Source organism: Mytilus galloprovincialis, chromosome 2 (genome assembly GCF_965363235.1).
Source record: "Mytilus galloprovincialis chromosome 2, xbMytGall1.hap1.1, whole genome shotgun sequence".
In the NCBI taxonomy this organism is placed as follows: Eukaryota; Metazoa; Mollusca; class Bivalvia; order Mytilida; family Mytilidae; genus Mytilus; species Mytilus galloprovincialis.
Genome location: NC_134839.1, coordinates 4,430,843 through 4,450,165, shown reverse-complemented (window position 1 = coordinate 4,450,165; position 19,323 = coordinate 4,430,843). Strand labels below are relative to the sequence as shown.

General features: G+C 33.2%; 1 protein-coding gene across 1 annotated transcript; it reads left to right on the top strand.

Moving 5' to 3' along the window:
• Positions 1-294: 294 nt before the first annotated feature.
• On the top strand, positions 295-2,747 carry LOC143061974 (uncharacterized). Its single transcript, XM_076233830.1, has 2 exons — positions 295-989; positions 1,759-2,747. The coding sequence occupies exons 1-2, from the start codon at positions 374-376 to the stop codon at positions 2,745-2,747; spliced, it is 1,605 nt and encodes a 534-aa protein (XP_076089945.1). The 5' UTR covers positions 295-373.
• Positions 2,748-19,323: the final 16,576 nt, after the last annotated feature.

The window sequence follows — 19,323 nt, the reverse complement described above, 5'->3', positions numbered from 1 at the left end:
AGAGTATACGTTTTAATGGACTCAATTTCGGTTAAGAGTCATGCATATAAAAATCAGGAGGTAAACAATTTTTTTATAATGCATTATTGTATACTAAGATAGAGATCTAATACTATATTCTAATATGACGTGCTTCTTAAGCTTTGTAAAGAAACCATACTTTATTATCCAATAAAATTAGTTTGCACATGCGTATATTGACTACGGCAGAAAAATGAATTTTAGCAAAATTGGTATGCATTTAATGTATTCCATTAACTTAAAACACTTTCAAACTCTAAAATGATACACATTGTGTTACTAATACTTTCACAATGACAACAATGTGTTACAATTCGAAATTGAACTATTTGACCTAGATACCGCAACGTCCATGTTGGCTGTTCCAACTTCAAAACCCCTCCCTCTGAAAAACACGTTTCATCGTCTGCTTGTTTACAAAACAAAAAAAATGGAGTATGCGAGGACAATCCCGTTAAAAATTGGACTCAAGGTAGAACACAAAGGACAAGACTACATAATAATTAACCATTTCAATCAGAAACAATCTGTTGTACAATACATAATAAGGAATATTTCATCAGGTCAAACAAAACGTGTATTCAGACACGAGATATGTGATGTATCAGTTACGTCAATGTTTGCCAGACTAACTGATGCCACAATATACCAGTTCGAGCAAGAGAGCTCGCAATCAGATGATGAGCTTTCAAATTTTGCTGAAGGAGTTTCTGAACCTGTAGAAGAACCACAACCAAGGTTAGAACCTGAACCTGAAGAAGAACCACAACCAAGGTTAGAACCAGAACAAGCTTCAGAACAACCAGAACAAGCTTTAGAACCAGAACTAGCTTTAGACCCGGAACCACCCCTAAAGAAACCAAGGTTCAAAGAAATGCCAAGCAGAGAGCACATAGATATGTTGGCTCAGGCCAGAGTAGAAGAGACAACTAAGCAACAAACTGATTGGGGAGTGCGCCTTTTCAGAGGTAAATAAACTGACTCACATCACAACAATTAACTATCATTGCATATACATGTAATTATTATTCTAACGATAAAATATAAAATAAATTATAGCCTAAATAGGTTATGATTATTACTGTCGTACTGAAATGACAAAATTGTTTCATATTTATGATAAAATGGATTGACCCTAGCAGGGAATCGAACCCCATTCTCCTATAAAAAAATAGGCGTAATTACCAATATACCACCAAGGTTTCCAATCCATTTACAAATGCAACAAGATTGTCACTCAGTTTGAATTTTAATCATCATTAGAAAAACAAAATTTATCAGCAAAAAATGTATGCATTTCGTGTGACGTACATGTACATGTATGATGAACTGTAGTTGTCGTTTGTTTATATAATATATACGTGTTTCTCGTTTTGTTTATATAGATTAGACCGTTGGTTTTCCCGTTTGAATGGTTTTACACTAGTAATTTTGGGGCCCTTTATAGCTTGTTGTTCGGTGTGAGCCAAGGCTCCGTGTTGAAGGCCGTACTTTAACCTATAATGGTTTAATTTTTAAATTGTTATTTGGATGGAGAGTTGTCTCATTGGCACTCACACCACATCTTCCTATATCTATGTGAGTCGCAACAAGACTATTTACAAAAATTAAATCATTCAACCAATAAAATAAAAAAAAGCCTTAAAACATCTTATTTGGACATATATACTTCTAAATTTGCATTTATTATAAAGGTGAATATTATTTAAACTTGATAAAATATAATTTGAATTTCAGGATGGTTGACAGAAAACCAATACAGTGACAAGTTTGAGGAACTTGAAAGCTCCATATTAAATGAGAGATTATGCTTTTTCTATCCAAGCCTGCAAACAAAAAAAGGAACAGATTACTCTAAATCAGCATTAGTTGGAATACGTGCAGCAATATCCCGTCATCTCACATCTCCACCATACAACCGTAATGTTAATTTAATGAAAGATAATGCCTTCATGACATCAAATCACGTAATAACGGGAATGATAAAAACCCTAAAGAGAGCCGGCAAAGATGTTACGGTACACAAAAAACCTGTAGCTGAAGGAGACATACAGCGTTTATATTCAAGTGGGGTTTTCAACACAGATTCACCAGCAACACTACAAAACAAAGTATTCTGGGACTTAATGTTGAATTTTGGAAGACGAGGCCAGGAAGGGTTAAATAGTTTGACAAAGTCATCTTTTGGTAAGTTCAAGGATGACAGGGACCATACATATTATAAAATGACATACAATGAGGCAAATAAAACTCACCATGGCGTTGATTCCCATGAAAACCGTCAAGAGGTGCGTATGTATGAAAAATCAGGAGATGAAAACTGTCCAGTGGCAAGTTTTGATTTTTATGTATCTAAATTGAGTCCTAAATGTAATGCGCTGTTTCAACAGCCATTGCTTTATCCAAAACCAAATTGCTGGTATGCTAATCAAGCCATGGGAAAAAACAAATTGAGTCAAATGATGCCAAGGATTTCAAATGAAGCAGGCCTTTCCTACAGATACACCAACCATTGTATAAAAGCTACCGTTGGTACTGGGCTGAAACGCGCCGGGGTCGATGATTTAACTATCATGTCAGTTACGGGTCATAGAAACATTAAATCGTTAGAAAGTTATGTTGCTGGACCGTCAGATGCACAAAGGCGTGCCCTCTCATCAACTCTACAGGGTGTAGCTACCGCAAGTAACAGTAATGTATGGAACGCCACGACTGCCTTATGTTAATAATCAGCATTATACGCAGTGTTCACAGCATTATATGAAGTGATCACAGCATTATATGTAGTGCTCACAACATTATATGAAGTGATCACAGCATTATATGCAGTGCTCACAGCATTATATGCAGTGTTCACAACATTATATGAAGTGCTCACAACATTATATTAAGTGCTCACAACATTATATTAAGTGCTCACAACATTATATTAAGTGCTCACAACATTATATTAAGTGTTCACAACATTATACGTTTTTTGTTGTATGATGAGATTGATGTATGATGAGATTTATGAATGATGAGATCATTCGGTAAACTTCGTTTTTTAGCGGAAATTACCGAATCCATAATTGGTAAATTACGGTAATGCCCAGCAAACAAATTTAAAAAGTTATTAAAATCATGTTATCATAAGGTAGCATACAATATTTAAAACTGATTGAAATAAGTAAGGAAAAGATGAAACTGAGAGGTGAATGATTGAAGTAGTTCTGTTCGTCGTAAGAAATACGAATGGCAAAATGTAAGTTAAATAATAAAAAGTTTATTTAATGAAATATCGTAGGAAAATTTGTATGATATATTCTCGAGTTCATTTCCTACTGAAGAAATTTAGCAAGGTGCCACTTTATAGTCCGTACTCAGTTTTAAAAAGCTTAATTACCTTTTAAATAAAACAGTCAGCTTTCTATAACACATAGGTGCCATATTACGCTAGCTGATATATGTCATGATAGAGTCATTTTTGGCATCGATTTTCAGAATTTGGCATTTTTACATGAATAAGTATCTAACAGATATGGAAAATGCAGTTTAAAGCATTTCACTGTAGGTGTTAAACATAACTTTACATCAATTATTCCATTTTTTTTACACGGCTTTTTAGCACGGCAAGTACTAAGATTGTCTTCTAAATATGATCAGCAGTCTTATATAGAAATTTAAACTTTCATAGAAAAATTTACCCTTTCAAGACCCAGTTTAACATTTTCATTTAAAGTTATCATCTCTTATGAAAATTGAGTAAATGTGGGGATGAATAAAACGTTTACTACGTTTGTTCGTCAGTTTGCACGGTACATACATGTATATATATAAAAGTGGTATGCTTGCCAATGAAACAACTTTCCACAAGAGACAAAATGACATCACAGAAATTTTAAACAGCTAAACGGCCACAGTACGACCTTCAACAATGAGGAAAGCCCATACCGGATAGTCAGCTATAGAAGGCCCCGAAATGATAAACGAAAAATATTCCTAATTTATGTACAAACAAACGATCGAAAAACTAACATGTATATAACACATTAATTAACAAACGACAACCACTGAAATAAAGGCTCCTCCTGACATGGGACGGCCACATATATGCAAAATGTGGCGGGTTTTAACATGTTAGCGGGATGTTGGTATCCTCACTCTAACCTGGGACAGTGGCGTAACAGAACAACATAAGAACGAACTATGAAAATCAGTTGTAAAAGGCTTGTTAGTTTTCTCGTTTGAATTGTTTTACATGGTCGTATCGGGGCCTTTTATAGCTGACTATGCGGTATGGGCTTTGCTCATTGTTGAAGGCCGTACAGTGACCTATAGTTGTTAATGTTTGTGTCATTTTGGTATTTTGTGGATAGTTGTCTCATTGGCAATCATACCACATCTTCTTTTTTTATATTAACTCATTAGATGGGTACAAATATAAATACATATGATCTAACAAGAAAATAGAGTGAACGTGCATGTGGGCGGGTACTTGTATATCCCAACAATAAAAAGACACTATAAGTACTGATCTGAGAGTATATATAACTAACATAGTACCATGCTGTTGATTAAAAATAACATCACTCCAGACCCTTTTGTTTCCACATAATTAATATTGCCAATAATTAAGAAGTTCCGGGTCGAATCGATACCAATAATATATTCACCTGTTAACTATTACATTATCTGTACGTTCCGCATCTGACAGGATCTGAAATTCGGCAGTTTATTTATTTCAAAAAATATTTGTGTATTGAAAAATTTGTGTAAATTAATTAGAATTATCAATATAGAAGTATGTTCTCCAGGTTGATCAACAATCTGTCATTCTTGTTGCTCGTTTTTGTGCAAACTTGTCATGCGCAAAATCTGTATGTTATTGTATGTAAAAATATCTTTCTTTGTACCATTTACTTGGTTTTATAAGAAATAAAGAATCTTGAATCTTGACAGGAGTACCACGAAACGCTGTATTTAAGATTTTGCTATATACACGGGTCGTAATCACAGGGTTGAAACTACTTAATTCAATCATTGTCACATTGTTCCCGATTGTAGTACTTTAATCAGTATGACTTTCTAAGATGACAATACGAATAATAAAAATCTGGACTTAAAATAAGGCGTATAGGTACAGCATGTACAGTTTTCAATTTGTTAGACGTAAAACAGCGAATCAAAGATTCAATTTTATTCATAACTCATAAAGGACAAAACTGTTGATTAAAAAATACTCCTTTCCAGAGACTTTTGTTTTCCAAACAAAATCAATAATACCAATATTAAATTGACAAGTTCCAGGTCGACGGGTTCAAACAGAAAGATGTTAAAAGCAGAGAAAACTTCATCTTATAATCGGCATGACTTTATCAGATGACAATACCAATACTAAAATAAGGCTTACGCATAGTTATATTCTTTAATTCAGTCACAGACCCGCGATATCACGGATGTGTTCTAGTAAATATATATACATATTAAGTTGTGAATATGGTGAAACTAATCCTCAAAATAAGTTTAAAATGCCCTGGTGTGGAATAAACTTGGGTTAAATTGATCATACTTCTTAATTTACTTATTTCAATCCGTTTTAAATATTGTATACTGCCTTAATGATCACATAATAATAACTGTTTAAATTTGTTTGCTGGGCATTAATTTACCGTAATTTACCAATTATGGATTCGGTAATTTCCGCTAAACAACGAAGTTTACCGAATGATCTCATCATTCATAAATCTCATCATACATCAATCTCATCATACAACAAAAAACGTATAATGTTGTGAACACTTAATATAATGTTGTGAGCACTTAATATAATGTTGTGAGCACTTAATATAATGTTGTGAGCACTTCATATAATGTTGTGAACACTGCATATAATGCTGTGAGCACTGCATATAATGCTGTGATCACTTCATATAATGTTGTGAGCACTACATATAATGCTGTGATCACTTCATATAATGCTGTGAACACTGCGTATAATGCTGATTATTAACATAAGGCAGTCGTGGCGTTCCATAGTAATGAATCTGTGTCAAAGGGCCCCTCCTGCCAAGTCTCAAATCATGTCAGTACAATATCCAGGAATCCTCTGTCCGACATGAGTATTTTCACAAACGCTACAATAACCGGGGGAACATTTACTATAAATTTAGTTAGTAAAGACTTACCCGATTCTCCAGTACGTCCACCGCCATTGACAAGTTCAACTGACTGAAAAATGCGGCCTGAAATGTGCGCGTCAGATGAACTGTTGACCTCAAAGGAAAAGACGTTGATTTATAACGTTTCTGTTATTTTGTGACTCAAACATTGTTTTAGTTAATAAATTTGTTAATTTCTGTTTTAATTTAGAATTTTAAAATTATTACAACTTTGCAAAATTAAACTGGTTTGAACTAGTTGAATAAAAATCAACAGGGAGGTTGATGGAAGAGCCTACACACATACTGTAACCTTATACACAGCAAACATAGAAATTACCGTAAATGTCCTAATCAGAATCGAAATAATTGATGGCAGCTATACTTTATTGTATTTTTAACATGGGTAGGCATTATATTCGTGTTATTTTAGCCCTCGCTATCGCTCTGGCAAAAATAATCACGAATATAATGCCTACCCATGTTAAAAATACAATAAAGTATAGCTGCCATCAATTATTTCTTAAATAATATAGAAATGAATTCTATTTTGTCACTGATAGACTTTTTAACATAGTAGTATTTACACTATTGCAACATTTCAGCTGTTATAGGATATCAGTTGAGGCTAAAATTCAAAAAGGCATTTCATACCGAAGAGTAAAATAAGGCAACAGCCTCATGCATAAAATTTCGTAAAGCATAAAAGAAACATTAATAACATTTTGTATAATTTGGATGAGATACGTTATTTGTTGTTGTCGTAAAAAAAATTACGACATAGGATATGTTTATTATACCTTTAAAAAAACTAACTATTTGTTGTCTTTTCTTCTCGCAAAATAATGTAAGGTTACACAAGTTCAGTATGAATGCAAACAATACACCTAGGCACCTTTTTATAATGTAAAATAGATTATTTCCCCTGCTGATAAAAACCTCTGAGAATTGTCATAAATCATTTGTTTTCTGCAGCTGTCGGGTCAAAATACCAGGAAATTCTTAAATTGATATTCCAGGATTACAAAGAAAATCGAAAATATTTTATTTCAGTCTCTATTTTCTATTACTTTTTTTCACACCAATTTTCATGAGATCGAAACAGTACTTTGTGAATTTAAACTGTCAAGTTATTATGCGATGCAAAAAAAAAACACTCTATGATCTGCAGTTAAATATCCCCATTTGCCGACGCTCAAATTTTTATTGAAATATATAACCATTAAGAATAACTAAAAAAATGAACATAGCAAAACCTGTCTACCGAAGAACTTCATCGATTTCTAACATTCAAAAATCAAAGAGTGCCGCTCAGGTCTTTTACATAGGATACTCATAGTCTGCTATAGGTTTGGGTTATAGCGCTTCATTGAAGATATTCAAGCAATCATAAATGTTGCAACAAAAAATATCCTTTTTTCTCATTGGTTACTTTATGTTATTTTCTAAAATTACAGTCATTTGCAATTCCGTCTTTTACATTATTTTCCAAATTCAAATTTATTATGTTACTTTAATTTTGGATGACGCAATCTTGTGAAATTTTCTTATAAGATAGTGATTCTTTTTATTCGCTAAAGGGAAAATGTATGCACTGTAGTCTCACGGGATATCTGACACCGATCGACAATGGTACTTTGCAACTTTTTCCTATGTAGAAAAATTGATAAAATTTAAAATATCAGAATTCCATTCTTCACGTGATATTGATAATCCTTTCGTCATAATGCCATGCATGTAGGTGTCACTAAAATCAGCATTAAAATCTAAACAAAATAAGTATTGTAAGTCCCGTAAAACTTTGACGTTAAGCAGAGCAATAATTTATCATATTATATCCTTAATGTTTCTTTAATTGAATCGAATACCGATGGAAACGAGCGTATCTCATCAATCGAATTAAAGAAACATTTATGATAATTATTTAACTAAGTGACTTTTTATTCTGACATAAAAAATTTACGACCACGTAACAGTTTGTTAACAAGCCGTACTTTTGCAGTTATATTGACAGTTAGCATCTGGGCACGTGCTTTGTTTGAACTGAGATAAAATTTACACATCGTTGAAATACATCGCAATAAAAACATAACTGCTTGAATCCTAATTTCAAAGTACTTAAAAAACTTTCTCAAAATTTTTCATAGAGGAATGCAGTTTAGTTGTCAAAACTACATATCAGTCTAAAAACTGTTTGAAAACCGATGAAATTTATTTGGTTGAATTTCTATTTTAACACTCAAATTTGATGTATGAGGAATTTTAATAATATCTGATGTTGATATGCGTCGTGTAAATCTGTTAAGATTTTGAAAAGAAATGTTTAGCGCTATAATGTTGTTGAAATGTGTACATGCACATCTAATGATAGTGCGTCTGATCTATGTAATAACATGTCATTCTCATACAACTTGACAATGCAAACATCAAACCCGTTGAATAGAGTACCTGCTTTACTTTTCTGAAGGTTACCAAAAAGGTTATGTAAGAGGTATTTTGAAAGAAGACTCTCTTCTAGCGTATCTGGAAACTGTCTACTCCTCGCCATTTTCGGTTAACATAAAATGCAATGACATGGGAAGAGAAAAAATGAGGCGTCCTGGGGCACAAAATGCGATGACCAATATTGGCCAATGAGTTTCGTTTACATTTGCGGCCACTGTAGTTCAACTACCACAAATCCATCGCCAAGAATACTTATATTTAACTCCAAAGAACACGCACTTAAATTGATGTTGCACATGGCTATCAAATTTTTTAAAATTAGATGGTTCCCTCATAGAGATCTAAGGGTTTTTGCTACTTCTGAGAAATATAAATAAACTTTTTTTTAAATCGTGCAAGTTAAGTAATCCTCTATCCCATTTGTAAAAACATTTACCACTCGAACTTATTAATTAATCTTCATCATAATTTTCAAGCCTATCTTTCAAAAAGACAGAAAGCACAAATTAACGTCACGTGATAGAGAAATAAGACGTCATTTTTGACACTACGTTGATTTCAACTTGACGTTTTACCAAGCTTCATAACAGACACTGTCTAAAACGTTGATATGACCATGATCGAAGGGTGCAGACAAACTGTTTTCGTATTTAGTTTGACTGACAATATGTAATTCTAAAATTTTGGAAAGATAAAATTTGAAGAGATGGTGTAACAGATATAATTTCCTAGCGATAAATCTCATCCATCATCGCAGTTAAATCTTTGATTTTGAAAACTTTAGCAGCCACGGAGGAAGTCAATGCTATGGATGTAGACACATATTTTTTCAGTTCAAGTAGCTTAGAGATTAAAAAATTCTAGAAATCATTCAAGCAAATAGTATAATATATGTGCGGTGTCTTTATTCAGCAGTTTGAAACAATTACAAGAGTAAAACGACTGTAAGGAATATCTAAGGCATTGGCCTTTAGCCTTTTGTCGTAATTATTTATTTCAGAACGGAAGGGAAAAACGTTTGTTTACATTGAAAATTAGGGAAACATATAAGTACAACGTCGAGTTTAAAAAAGATTGATGTTCCTGTATGATTTTGAAAAAAAGTTTTTGAAGAAAGTAAGAAAAAAACGTTTTTTTCCTGAGATGAAAACCAATCAAAAAAGATCACTGCTTGGTGCCTAAACAGATCATCAGTTCCATTGTATAAGTGCTTTAAATTGTAAAATAAATATCAGGGTATGGGGTTGATGTATACATAGGATCTTATGGAAGTTATCATAGTCAGTAGCAGCTAGCGTTGTTTATAACAGTTGCAAGAATGTTTGTTTCGGAGTGTTATTACTTTTATAATAAAATTACCATTTTAAGTGAAATATGTTTATAGAATGAAATTCAAAACAGTGTGGCTGTGGCTATTGATTGACCCATTAAATTCATCCATTGGCTGGGACAATTTAGGTGAACGTTTGTATGTAACGACCACTGCTCACTATGTACTTTTTAAAGACACTTAAACTATGGGGTCACCAAAGGTTCACAACACCTTAATAAAGTAATTCGAAAAATTAATCAGAAATAACACGATGTTTTGATTTATACTAATTATATAAATCAAAACATAAAGGTTATTCCTGATTAATTTTTCGAATTATTTTATAATTAAAGGCGTTAAGAAACCTTTGGTGACCCAACAGTTTAAATGTCTATCGTAGGTACGTCGTGAACAGTGGTCGTTACAGACAAACGTTCACGTAAATTGACCCAGTCAATGGACGAATTTAATGTGTCAATCAATGGCCACAGCCACACTGTTTTGAATTTCATTCTAGTTAAAATGGCCACAACTTTCTTACGACTATTGGATATCACCTTTCTCAAATGAAATATTTATTGACATTATTCAAATCCTTTAAAGTTATAAAGCAGACCGCATGTAGTGTTGACATACATTATCATTGATATGGTAATAATTATTAAACAACTGTTTAAAAATTTTGATTTTTTTTTTCGAAATACACTAGTTTTGACGAAACGCGTGTCTGACGTATTCCATTTTAATCCTAGTATCTTTGAAGAGTTCAATTAGCTAAAAAATCGAATACGAAGATAGAACTATAGAACTGTTGTCTTGTCAGATGACCTAAGTCACCTTTTGATACGTCTATTTAGCAGATACAATACCGTCCTTCATTAATATTGATGGCTCTACTTCTACTTCATTCGGCAATCCTCGGTAGAATCCGCTACTCTTCTTCTATCCGTTAGACGAGGGTACGGAATCGGCCGAGTTGAGACGAATGTTTCTACTTATTAGACCAATGCAACCGAAAGTAGTATTGTCTGTTATGTAAGAGACGTGACTCTCGTCACTCATGCAGTTAGCAGGGTACGTGGCTGTAGTACGGACGTGACTCTCCTCACTCCTGCAGTTAGCGGGGTACGTGGCTGTAGTACGTGATGTTTAACTTTCACTTAAATACGTCGCTGCAATAGTGACCCTCCCTATCATTTTCTATTAACGGTTTCTGATGTCATTTGGCATCTTCAAGCTTTCTATGTCTTTACATTTCTTACTGTAAGTCATGTACATGTATTTCTGCATACACTGCCAAGTAATTACGTTGAATCGTTTCACCAGTCCATTCAGCAAATTATGGCACAATACGTTTTCAAATAAAGTCCTACTTGTTTTTCAAGCGCATACACTCTTACTAATTTTAGAAAACTTGACGATATTTTGTTCATTAGGCTTTAGAAAATAGTTATTATTCATCGATTGAGGAGCTTCATAATTATAAGGGGTATCCTGTTTTTAGTTTTTACGGTTACTAAGTTTGTGTCTTAAAACAAGATTTGATAAATAAAACTGTTTTCTGCCAAAACAGCACATTATAATAAGGTAGAGCTTATATGACATTCGTTTTTCATGTTATTACAGTACAAATACATGTACCATGAATAAAAATAAATTTTTCTGTAAAAGTGCTAGGAACTGATTTCTTAATAGACTTTCCATATGACAAAAAAATAAAATCACAAAAATACCGAATTCCAAGGAAAATTCAAAACGTAAAGTCCCTAAAATTAACAAATGGCAAAACCAAAAGCTCAAAACACATCAAATGAATAGACAACAACTCTCATATTCCTGGCACAGGCATTTTCTTATATGAAGTCACATTTTGAAATCTTCAAACAGGGAGTGCAAAGCTCATTTAGTCCTATAAGTTGATATAAGTATATTAGAAAGAATTCAGATTTCATTTGAATGTTATTGAATACTCAATAGGCTGTTAGCTGAACTAAGTATTTGCAACTATCCAGTATCACTATCGCAAAATTTCGTTTGTTCATGCTATGTCACGATGTAACTAAATGTACTCTTTTAGCGACAATTTCCTTCGTAACCATTTGTTCAAGGGGTCAAACATTTAATATAATGAATTTAGGGGAAGCGCTATTCTTTCTACAACATTATTGCAGCGGAGAGTTTTGAGAAGAAATTTTGACTGGTAGCGTTCGTCTCTCTCTCTCTATTTTGAAGAATATATGGTTGTTACTTTTTCTGTTTATCATTTAAATATAGAGACATTAAGATACTGATGGTAAAAATCACGAGATGTCTGGCGTATTATTAGATTGAGAGATAGCGGTCATTCCAATTTATAAATATCTGCCCCATAAATAAAAAAAATCTATTTTTATCTCATAGATAAAGCCAGACATTACAAAGGATCTAATGTCTTAATGACTCAACGTAAACCTATGCTGGACATTCGTATAATTGGAAGGAATTAGTACTTAATTACTCACATCTGATTCTTGTAATTTACGTGACCTTATTTTATCTAGATTGAAGCATTCTTACTGCTGATTAAGATGAAAATAAGCATGTGTCGATATGCTCCATATCAGTCTAATCAGATGTACTTAATTACATATAAACTTGTTGCATGGTTCAAATATATATACTTTGTTAACACTTTGACACATTCAAGATTAAAATATGACATGTTGTCTGGTAAAAATTTTGATATGTTCCAAACTGATATCGTAAAAACGCAAAACATTTTTTTTTTTCGTAAAACTTGTTATGATTGAAATATTGATTATATATTTACTTTCTCTCTTCTCTGTATTTTACTACCATGTTATGGTTTTTGCTTTACTCTGTATTTTATTATAATGTTTGGGTTTTAGCTATAGCTGCTGATCGGATATAAAGCTTAAAAGCATGAAATATACTAAAATAACAAAAATCTTCAAGCAAATGGAAAATGTCTGATCGAACAAAACATCAAACTTACTTTGTCTATTCCCGTTGAATTTTAACCAAAATCAAATGATTTTGACACTTAAACTTTACCAGCAAAATTCTTAAGAAGTCATACATTTGACATTTTGACAAATTATTATCGTTTTGTGGTTAAAACATGCACTTTAAAATTGAAATTTTAGCATTCACCAACATATATCGACACACTAAAGCGTGTTTAACTAATGATCTTACGAATCAAATACCGTTTATGAACGATACCTAATGACTTCTCTAATTTTACGCAAGATGCAAAACTGAAGAACAAACGGAAAACAACCATCTATTTTCATCAAGATATCGCATAATAGTTGTCATTGATATTAATAGCAGGGAGTATTTATTACAAAGGGCGGTAACTCCAAAGGTTACTGGTAAAATTCAAACTGAAGTGGCTATTTCGGATTATTGGTAATCAGACAATGCAAGAATGTTCACACTACTTAAGCCCCTGGGTAGAAAGAAGAAAAGACAAGGTTGCATCTGACAACGAACAATGTTTTGAATGAAGATTATGCTAAATGATGTGTTATTTATCATGTTATTGAATGGTTATTAATGAATAGGTCCATTACTCTTCTGTCAAACAGCTCTTGGGTATTTGGCTTGTTCGGGCAAAGATCTTCACGCCACGTTCTTATACCGATTCTGTTTATATTTTGTGGTCAGTGACACGCAATATTGTGTTATGGAACGATGAAATACGAATTTCTGAAAATGTGGCTAACCGCATATTTTAATGTAACGAGTCAAAACATATTTCGTCACACCTATGCATTTTGTTTTTTTCATAATAAAAGTTTGTGTACGGTTTTTTTTTTCAATTGTAGATGAAATTACGCAACGGACAGATTCAAACCCGTAAATCAATGTTAACATACAAGCTTCAGGATGTTAAGAAACATTAAATATAGAACATAACAACACAAATGTTTGTAATTTTCGCCTCTAGTGCGAAGTAAATCCGTGAAACACATACTAAATAAAGGGAAAATCCGCTTCAAATGCGGAAATACTATATTTTATGATTCCATTTTCAGCAATCAGAAAGGATACACGTCACTACGTAGCCAGAGGACAAATTCCCCTACTGCTTTATATAAAGATGCGAAACTAATGCAAATTTAATGCAGAAGTGGAGAGGTTAAAATAAATAACCTCTCTTTACGTATTTAAGACAATAAATAATTAAATGTCACTATAGATGTCATACAATGCAACAGAAGAAATTTCTATTGTGTAGAATTTACATGTTTGTCAAAATGTCTTGACCACCTCATTTATTTTACCGAAAGCGCAGGTGGCTTCTGAATAAAAAAAGGTCACCTAAGGTCACATCACGACAGCACGACAACAATCTAATTCCTGTACCTACTTATTATTATTAATTTTATAACAATATTTCATTCATTCGTTGTATTTATAATTTTAAGACAGAGGAGCAAAATCACTCTCTCAATAAGATTATAAACAACAACACTTTATACAAATTCGTTAATCGATCAGGAATTAATTTGCGCGCGCACATTTCCATAATTTTACACTTTTTAATTTAATATAAAATGATGCATTTATACTTATTTAAAATTTTGTCGTCTGATTAATGTTTGCATTATCATAATCCTTTAAGTTACACTTCACAGGGAAACTTTGTGTTGAAAAACTAACATGACGAGTGTTGTTTGAATAAAATATTCTTTTTTACAAGTTGTTATTTAGCCAATTTGCCATTGAGGTATTTTACAACATGTTTCAGATAGAAAATAACTTTACCAAAATAAAACAGTAATTTCACGAAAGGCAAAGCTAATGGAAACCTGTCCTCTTGTGTCAACTTGTCATAAAATCAACACATTGTTATTTGTCACGAGCAATCATTGAAACAGAAACTATATCCGGAGCATGTGAGTTCCCCCCTTTTTTGAGTGAACTCTGTGTTGCGATCGTTGTTTTGTTTCTCGTTATATTTTGATTTTGCAGTATCGATGTATTTCTATTGGTAAAGGTCTTGCCTATTCTTTTTTCCTGACACACTGTTTGTGTGTTCATTTCAATCTTTTATATTAATTCGGCCATGTATTTGTGTTGCAGTAGGGTTAAAAAGGCAATGTTTTATAGCAAGTTTGTTAAAATGCAACTTCCACTTCTCTGTTGAATAAAACTTTTTTTATCGATCACAATGGCGTTTAAGGTGGTACCTAACACTACAGGGAGATAACTCTGTAAAGTTAGCTAAACGTTTTAATTACGTTGCGTTGTAAAGGGAATATTAAGCTTCTCAGTGATCAAAATTGGTGTTTGTCAAACTGCTGTATAACCAGTGTAATTTTTCTGATAAAATGGTTGGTTCAAAATTTTTGAAATTTTTATATTTTTGTTAAAGGGTCAAAGAAAATACTTTGTGAAAATTTTAGGAAAATTAAATGAGCCAAAATGATTTTATTGAAAGTGTTGGGTACCACCTTAATCAGAATTAAAAATCATCTACGTATTACTTCAGAGTAACCGAATTCACTTCCAGTTGTTTTGAGGTGTGCTTGTTGCGCAAGCTTTAGTTTTCTGTGTATTGTTTTCAATGATTTGTTGTTTGTGTCGTCATTTTTGTCGTAAAAATCTCGACATTGGGATAGTGATCCGGCAGCGGCGGCGGCAGCGTTAGCTCACTTCTTAAAAGCTTTATATTTTAGAAGGTGGAAGACCTGGATCTTTTGAAATGTTAATCTCTCTCTTATTATAAGTAATATGATAACTATATTTGGTATGTGCGTATCTTGCAAGGTCCTCCTGCCTGTTAGACAGTTTTCACTTGACCTCGACCTCATTTCATTGATCAGTGAACAAGGTTAAGTTTTGGTGGTCAAGTCCATATCTGAGATACTGTAAGCAATAGGTCTTGTATATTCTGTGTATGGAAGCAGTGTAAGGTGTACATGTCCAATTGGCAGGTGTCATCTGACCTTGACCTCATTCTCATGGTTCAGTGGTTATAGTTAATTTTTGTGTTTTGGTCTGTTTTTCTTGTACTGTAAGCAAAATGTCTACTATATTTGGTGTATGGAATGATTGTAAGGTGTACCTGTCTAGCTGGCAGGTGTCATCTGACCTTGACCTCAATTTCATGGTTCAGTGGTCAAAGTTAAGTTTTGGGTTTAAGTCTCTTTTTTTGTAATACTAGAATGAAATTCAAAACAGTGTGGCTGTGGCTATTGATTGACACATTAAATTCATCCATTGACTGGGACAATTTAGGTGAAAGTTTGTATGTAACGACCACTGCTCACTATGTACTTTTTAAAGACACTTAAACTATGGGGCCACCAAAGGTTCTCAACACCTTAATAAAGTAATTCGAAAAATTAATCAGAAATAATACGATGTTTTGATTTATATCAATTATATAAATCAAAACATAATGGTTATTCCTGATTAATTTTTCGAATTATTTTATAATTAAAGGCGTTAAGAAACCTTTGGTAACCCCACAGTTTAAATGTCTATCGTAGGTACGTCGTGAACAGTGGTCGTTACAGTGGTTGTCCCAGTCAATGGATGAATTTAATGTGTCAATCAATGGCCACAGCCACACTGTTTTGAATTTCATTCTATATGCAATAGGTCAACTATATTTGGTGTATGGAAATATTTTATGATCTTCATGTCAGTCATGCAGGTTTTATTTGACCTTGACCTCATTTTCATGGTTCATTGCTCAGTATTAAGTGTTTGTGTTTTGGTCTGTTTTTCTTAAACTATAAGCACTAGGTCAACTATATTTGTTGTATAGAAGAATACACCTTTCCACTATCTACTGATAAGCCCGTCCCCCTTAGCAACACATGGCAACCATGCATCTTAGGTCAAGCTAATCAACAAAATGGCGTTAGCTGTACATGCCTACCTGACATGGTTCATCTGACCTTGACCTCATTTCATGGTTCAAAAGTCAATATTTCGTTTTTTAGCTCACCTGGCCCGAAGGGCCAAGTGAGCTTTTCTCATCACTTTGCGTCCGGCGTCCGTCGTCGTTAGCTTTTACAAAAATCTTCTACTCTGAAACTACTGGGCAAAATTAAACCAAACTTGGCCACAATCATCATTGGGGTATCTAGTTTAAAAAATGTGTGGCGTGACCCGGCCAACCAACCAAGATGGCCGCCATGGCTAAAAATAGAACATAGGGGTAAAATGTAGTTTTTGGCTTATAACTCTGAAACCAAAGCATTTAGAGCAAATCTGACATGGGGTATAATTGTTTATCAGGTCAAGACCTATCTGCCCTGAAATTTTCAGACGAATCTGACAACCTGTTGTTGGGTTGCTGCCCTGGAATTGGCAATTTTAAGGAAATTATACTGTTTTGGGGCTATTATCTTGAATATTATTATAGATAGAGATAAACTGTAGACAGCAATAATGTTCAGCAAAATAAGATCTACAAATAAGTGAACATGACCAAAATTGTCAATTGACCCCTTAAGGAGTTATTGCACTTTATGGTCAATTGTTAACAATTTTCATAAATTTTTGTTTTTATAATTTTTTAGGAAATATTTTCCACTGTAATTACTGGGCCAAGTTCATTATAGATAGAGATAATTGTAGCAACAAGAATGTTCAGTAAAGAAAGATCTACAAACACATTAACATCACCAAAACACCAGTTTGTCATGAATTTATCTGTGTCCATTGTTAATATGCACATAGACCAAGGTGAGCGACACAGGCTCTTGAGAGCCTCTAGTTCTTGGTTTTTGTTAAGTTTATGAGACAGTTGTAATAAAGCTTTATATTCAAGACTATCAACATAATATCAATGATTAGTAAAGAAGGCGAGACATATCAGTGTGTGCACTCTTGTTTTCTTTGTCAGGGTTTTTGTCTTCATGTCTTTTATAGCTTACAACACGGTAGGGCGACCTGTAATTTTTAACATCTTTGTACTTGTCTTTAGTGGAGAGTTGTCTCTTTGGAAATTTTACCGCAGCTTCTAGTTTTATATTAAAAAACAAACCGTTTTTTTTTTAATTCTATACAGCCTGTTATGTCACTTTCAAATGAATGAAAAGATGAAAACCATAAAAGTGGTTAATTTCCAATGTCTGATTCTGTTATTATGATTGTTTCCGAAGCTCTTTAGCAACCATGAATGCTTCAGTAGTGTTGCTAAATAGAAGGGTATATGTAATATTCTAACAAGCTTTCTTAAATACATGGTTTACATGTAGACAAAATTAGGAGATTTCGTTTAGGACAAATAAAAAAAAAAAACACAAATCATCTTACAGCAGGCTCGTCATTACAGATGCAAATGCAGTATTTCAATTTAACGTACAGGCACTTGAACAAAACAGAAGCGACGAAATGGTTCTATCACGAAGAACTTCTATCAATCCTGTTGACGATGTCAGTCCTAGATAAAATCATGAAACTGGGTTTAACCATGTAGATTGTTGGGATGTACAAGTACCCGGCCACGTAAACTCTGTGTATTTATCATAATATGTATTTCTATTTGTATCCATCCATCTGATGAGCTAATCCTGTTTCAACTGATGTCTATAGTTTGTTCTTATATTGTATTGTTACACAACTGTCCAAGTTTAAAGGAGGGATGGAGACATCAACCTTTTTTTAATCCCGCCACATTATGTATGTGCCTGTCCCAAGTCAGGAGCCTTTAATTCAGTGGTTGAAGTTTGTTGCTGTGTACCATATTTGTTTTTCGTTCATTATTTTGTACATTAATTAGGCTGTTATAGTTTCAACGTTTGAATCGTTTTATATTTGTCATTTTGGTGCCTTTATATCTGACTATGCGGTATGGGCTTTGCTCATTGGTGAAGGCCGTATTGTGCACTATAGTTTCTTGATCACTTCTGTATCATGTAGTCTCTTGTGGAGAGTTGTTTCATAGGCAATCATACCACATCTCCTTATTTTTATATTTGAAATTCACTGTTTTTTCATTGTATTTTGGGGGGTATATAGTGAACAACGCATGCAGTCATAGCGCATCTTGCTTTTGTTAATAAAGATCAGCGCACAATAAACAAATTAAAACTTATTGTCATGCTTGTCTTGGGAACAACACAATATTAGGATTTCACACCAATAAAATGAAATGAATTGATTTTAAAACGTACTGTTGCATTCTTGAAAAGTCTTAGTCAACAAAGAAAATATTCTAAAATAAACAAAATTTATTTAAAGTGTCAGTACAGTAAATGAAGCTGTCAATCGTCTGGAAATAAACTCATCATAGATACCACGATTGAAATGATTTTATACTTACACCAGACGCGCGTTTCGTCTACAAAAGACTCATCATTGGCGCTCAAAAAAAGGTTAAAAAGGCCAAATAAAGTACGAAGTTGAAGAATGTAGTACAAAAAGCTGGTTTCA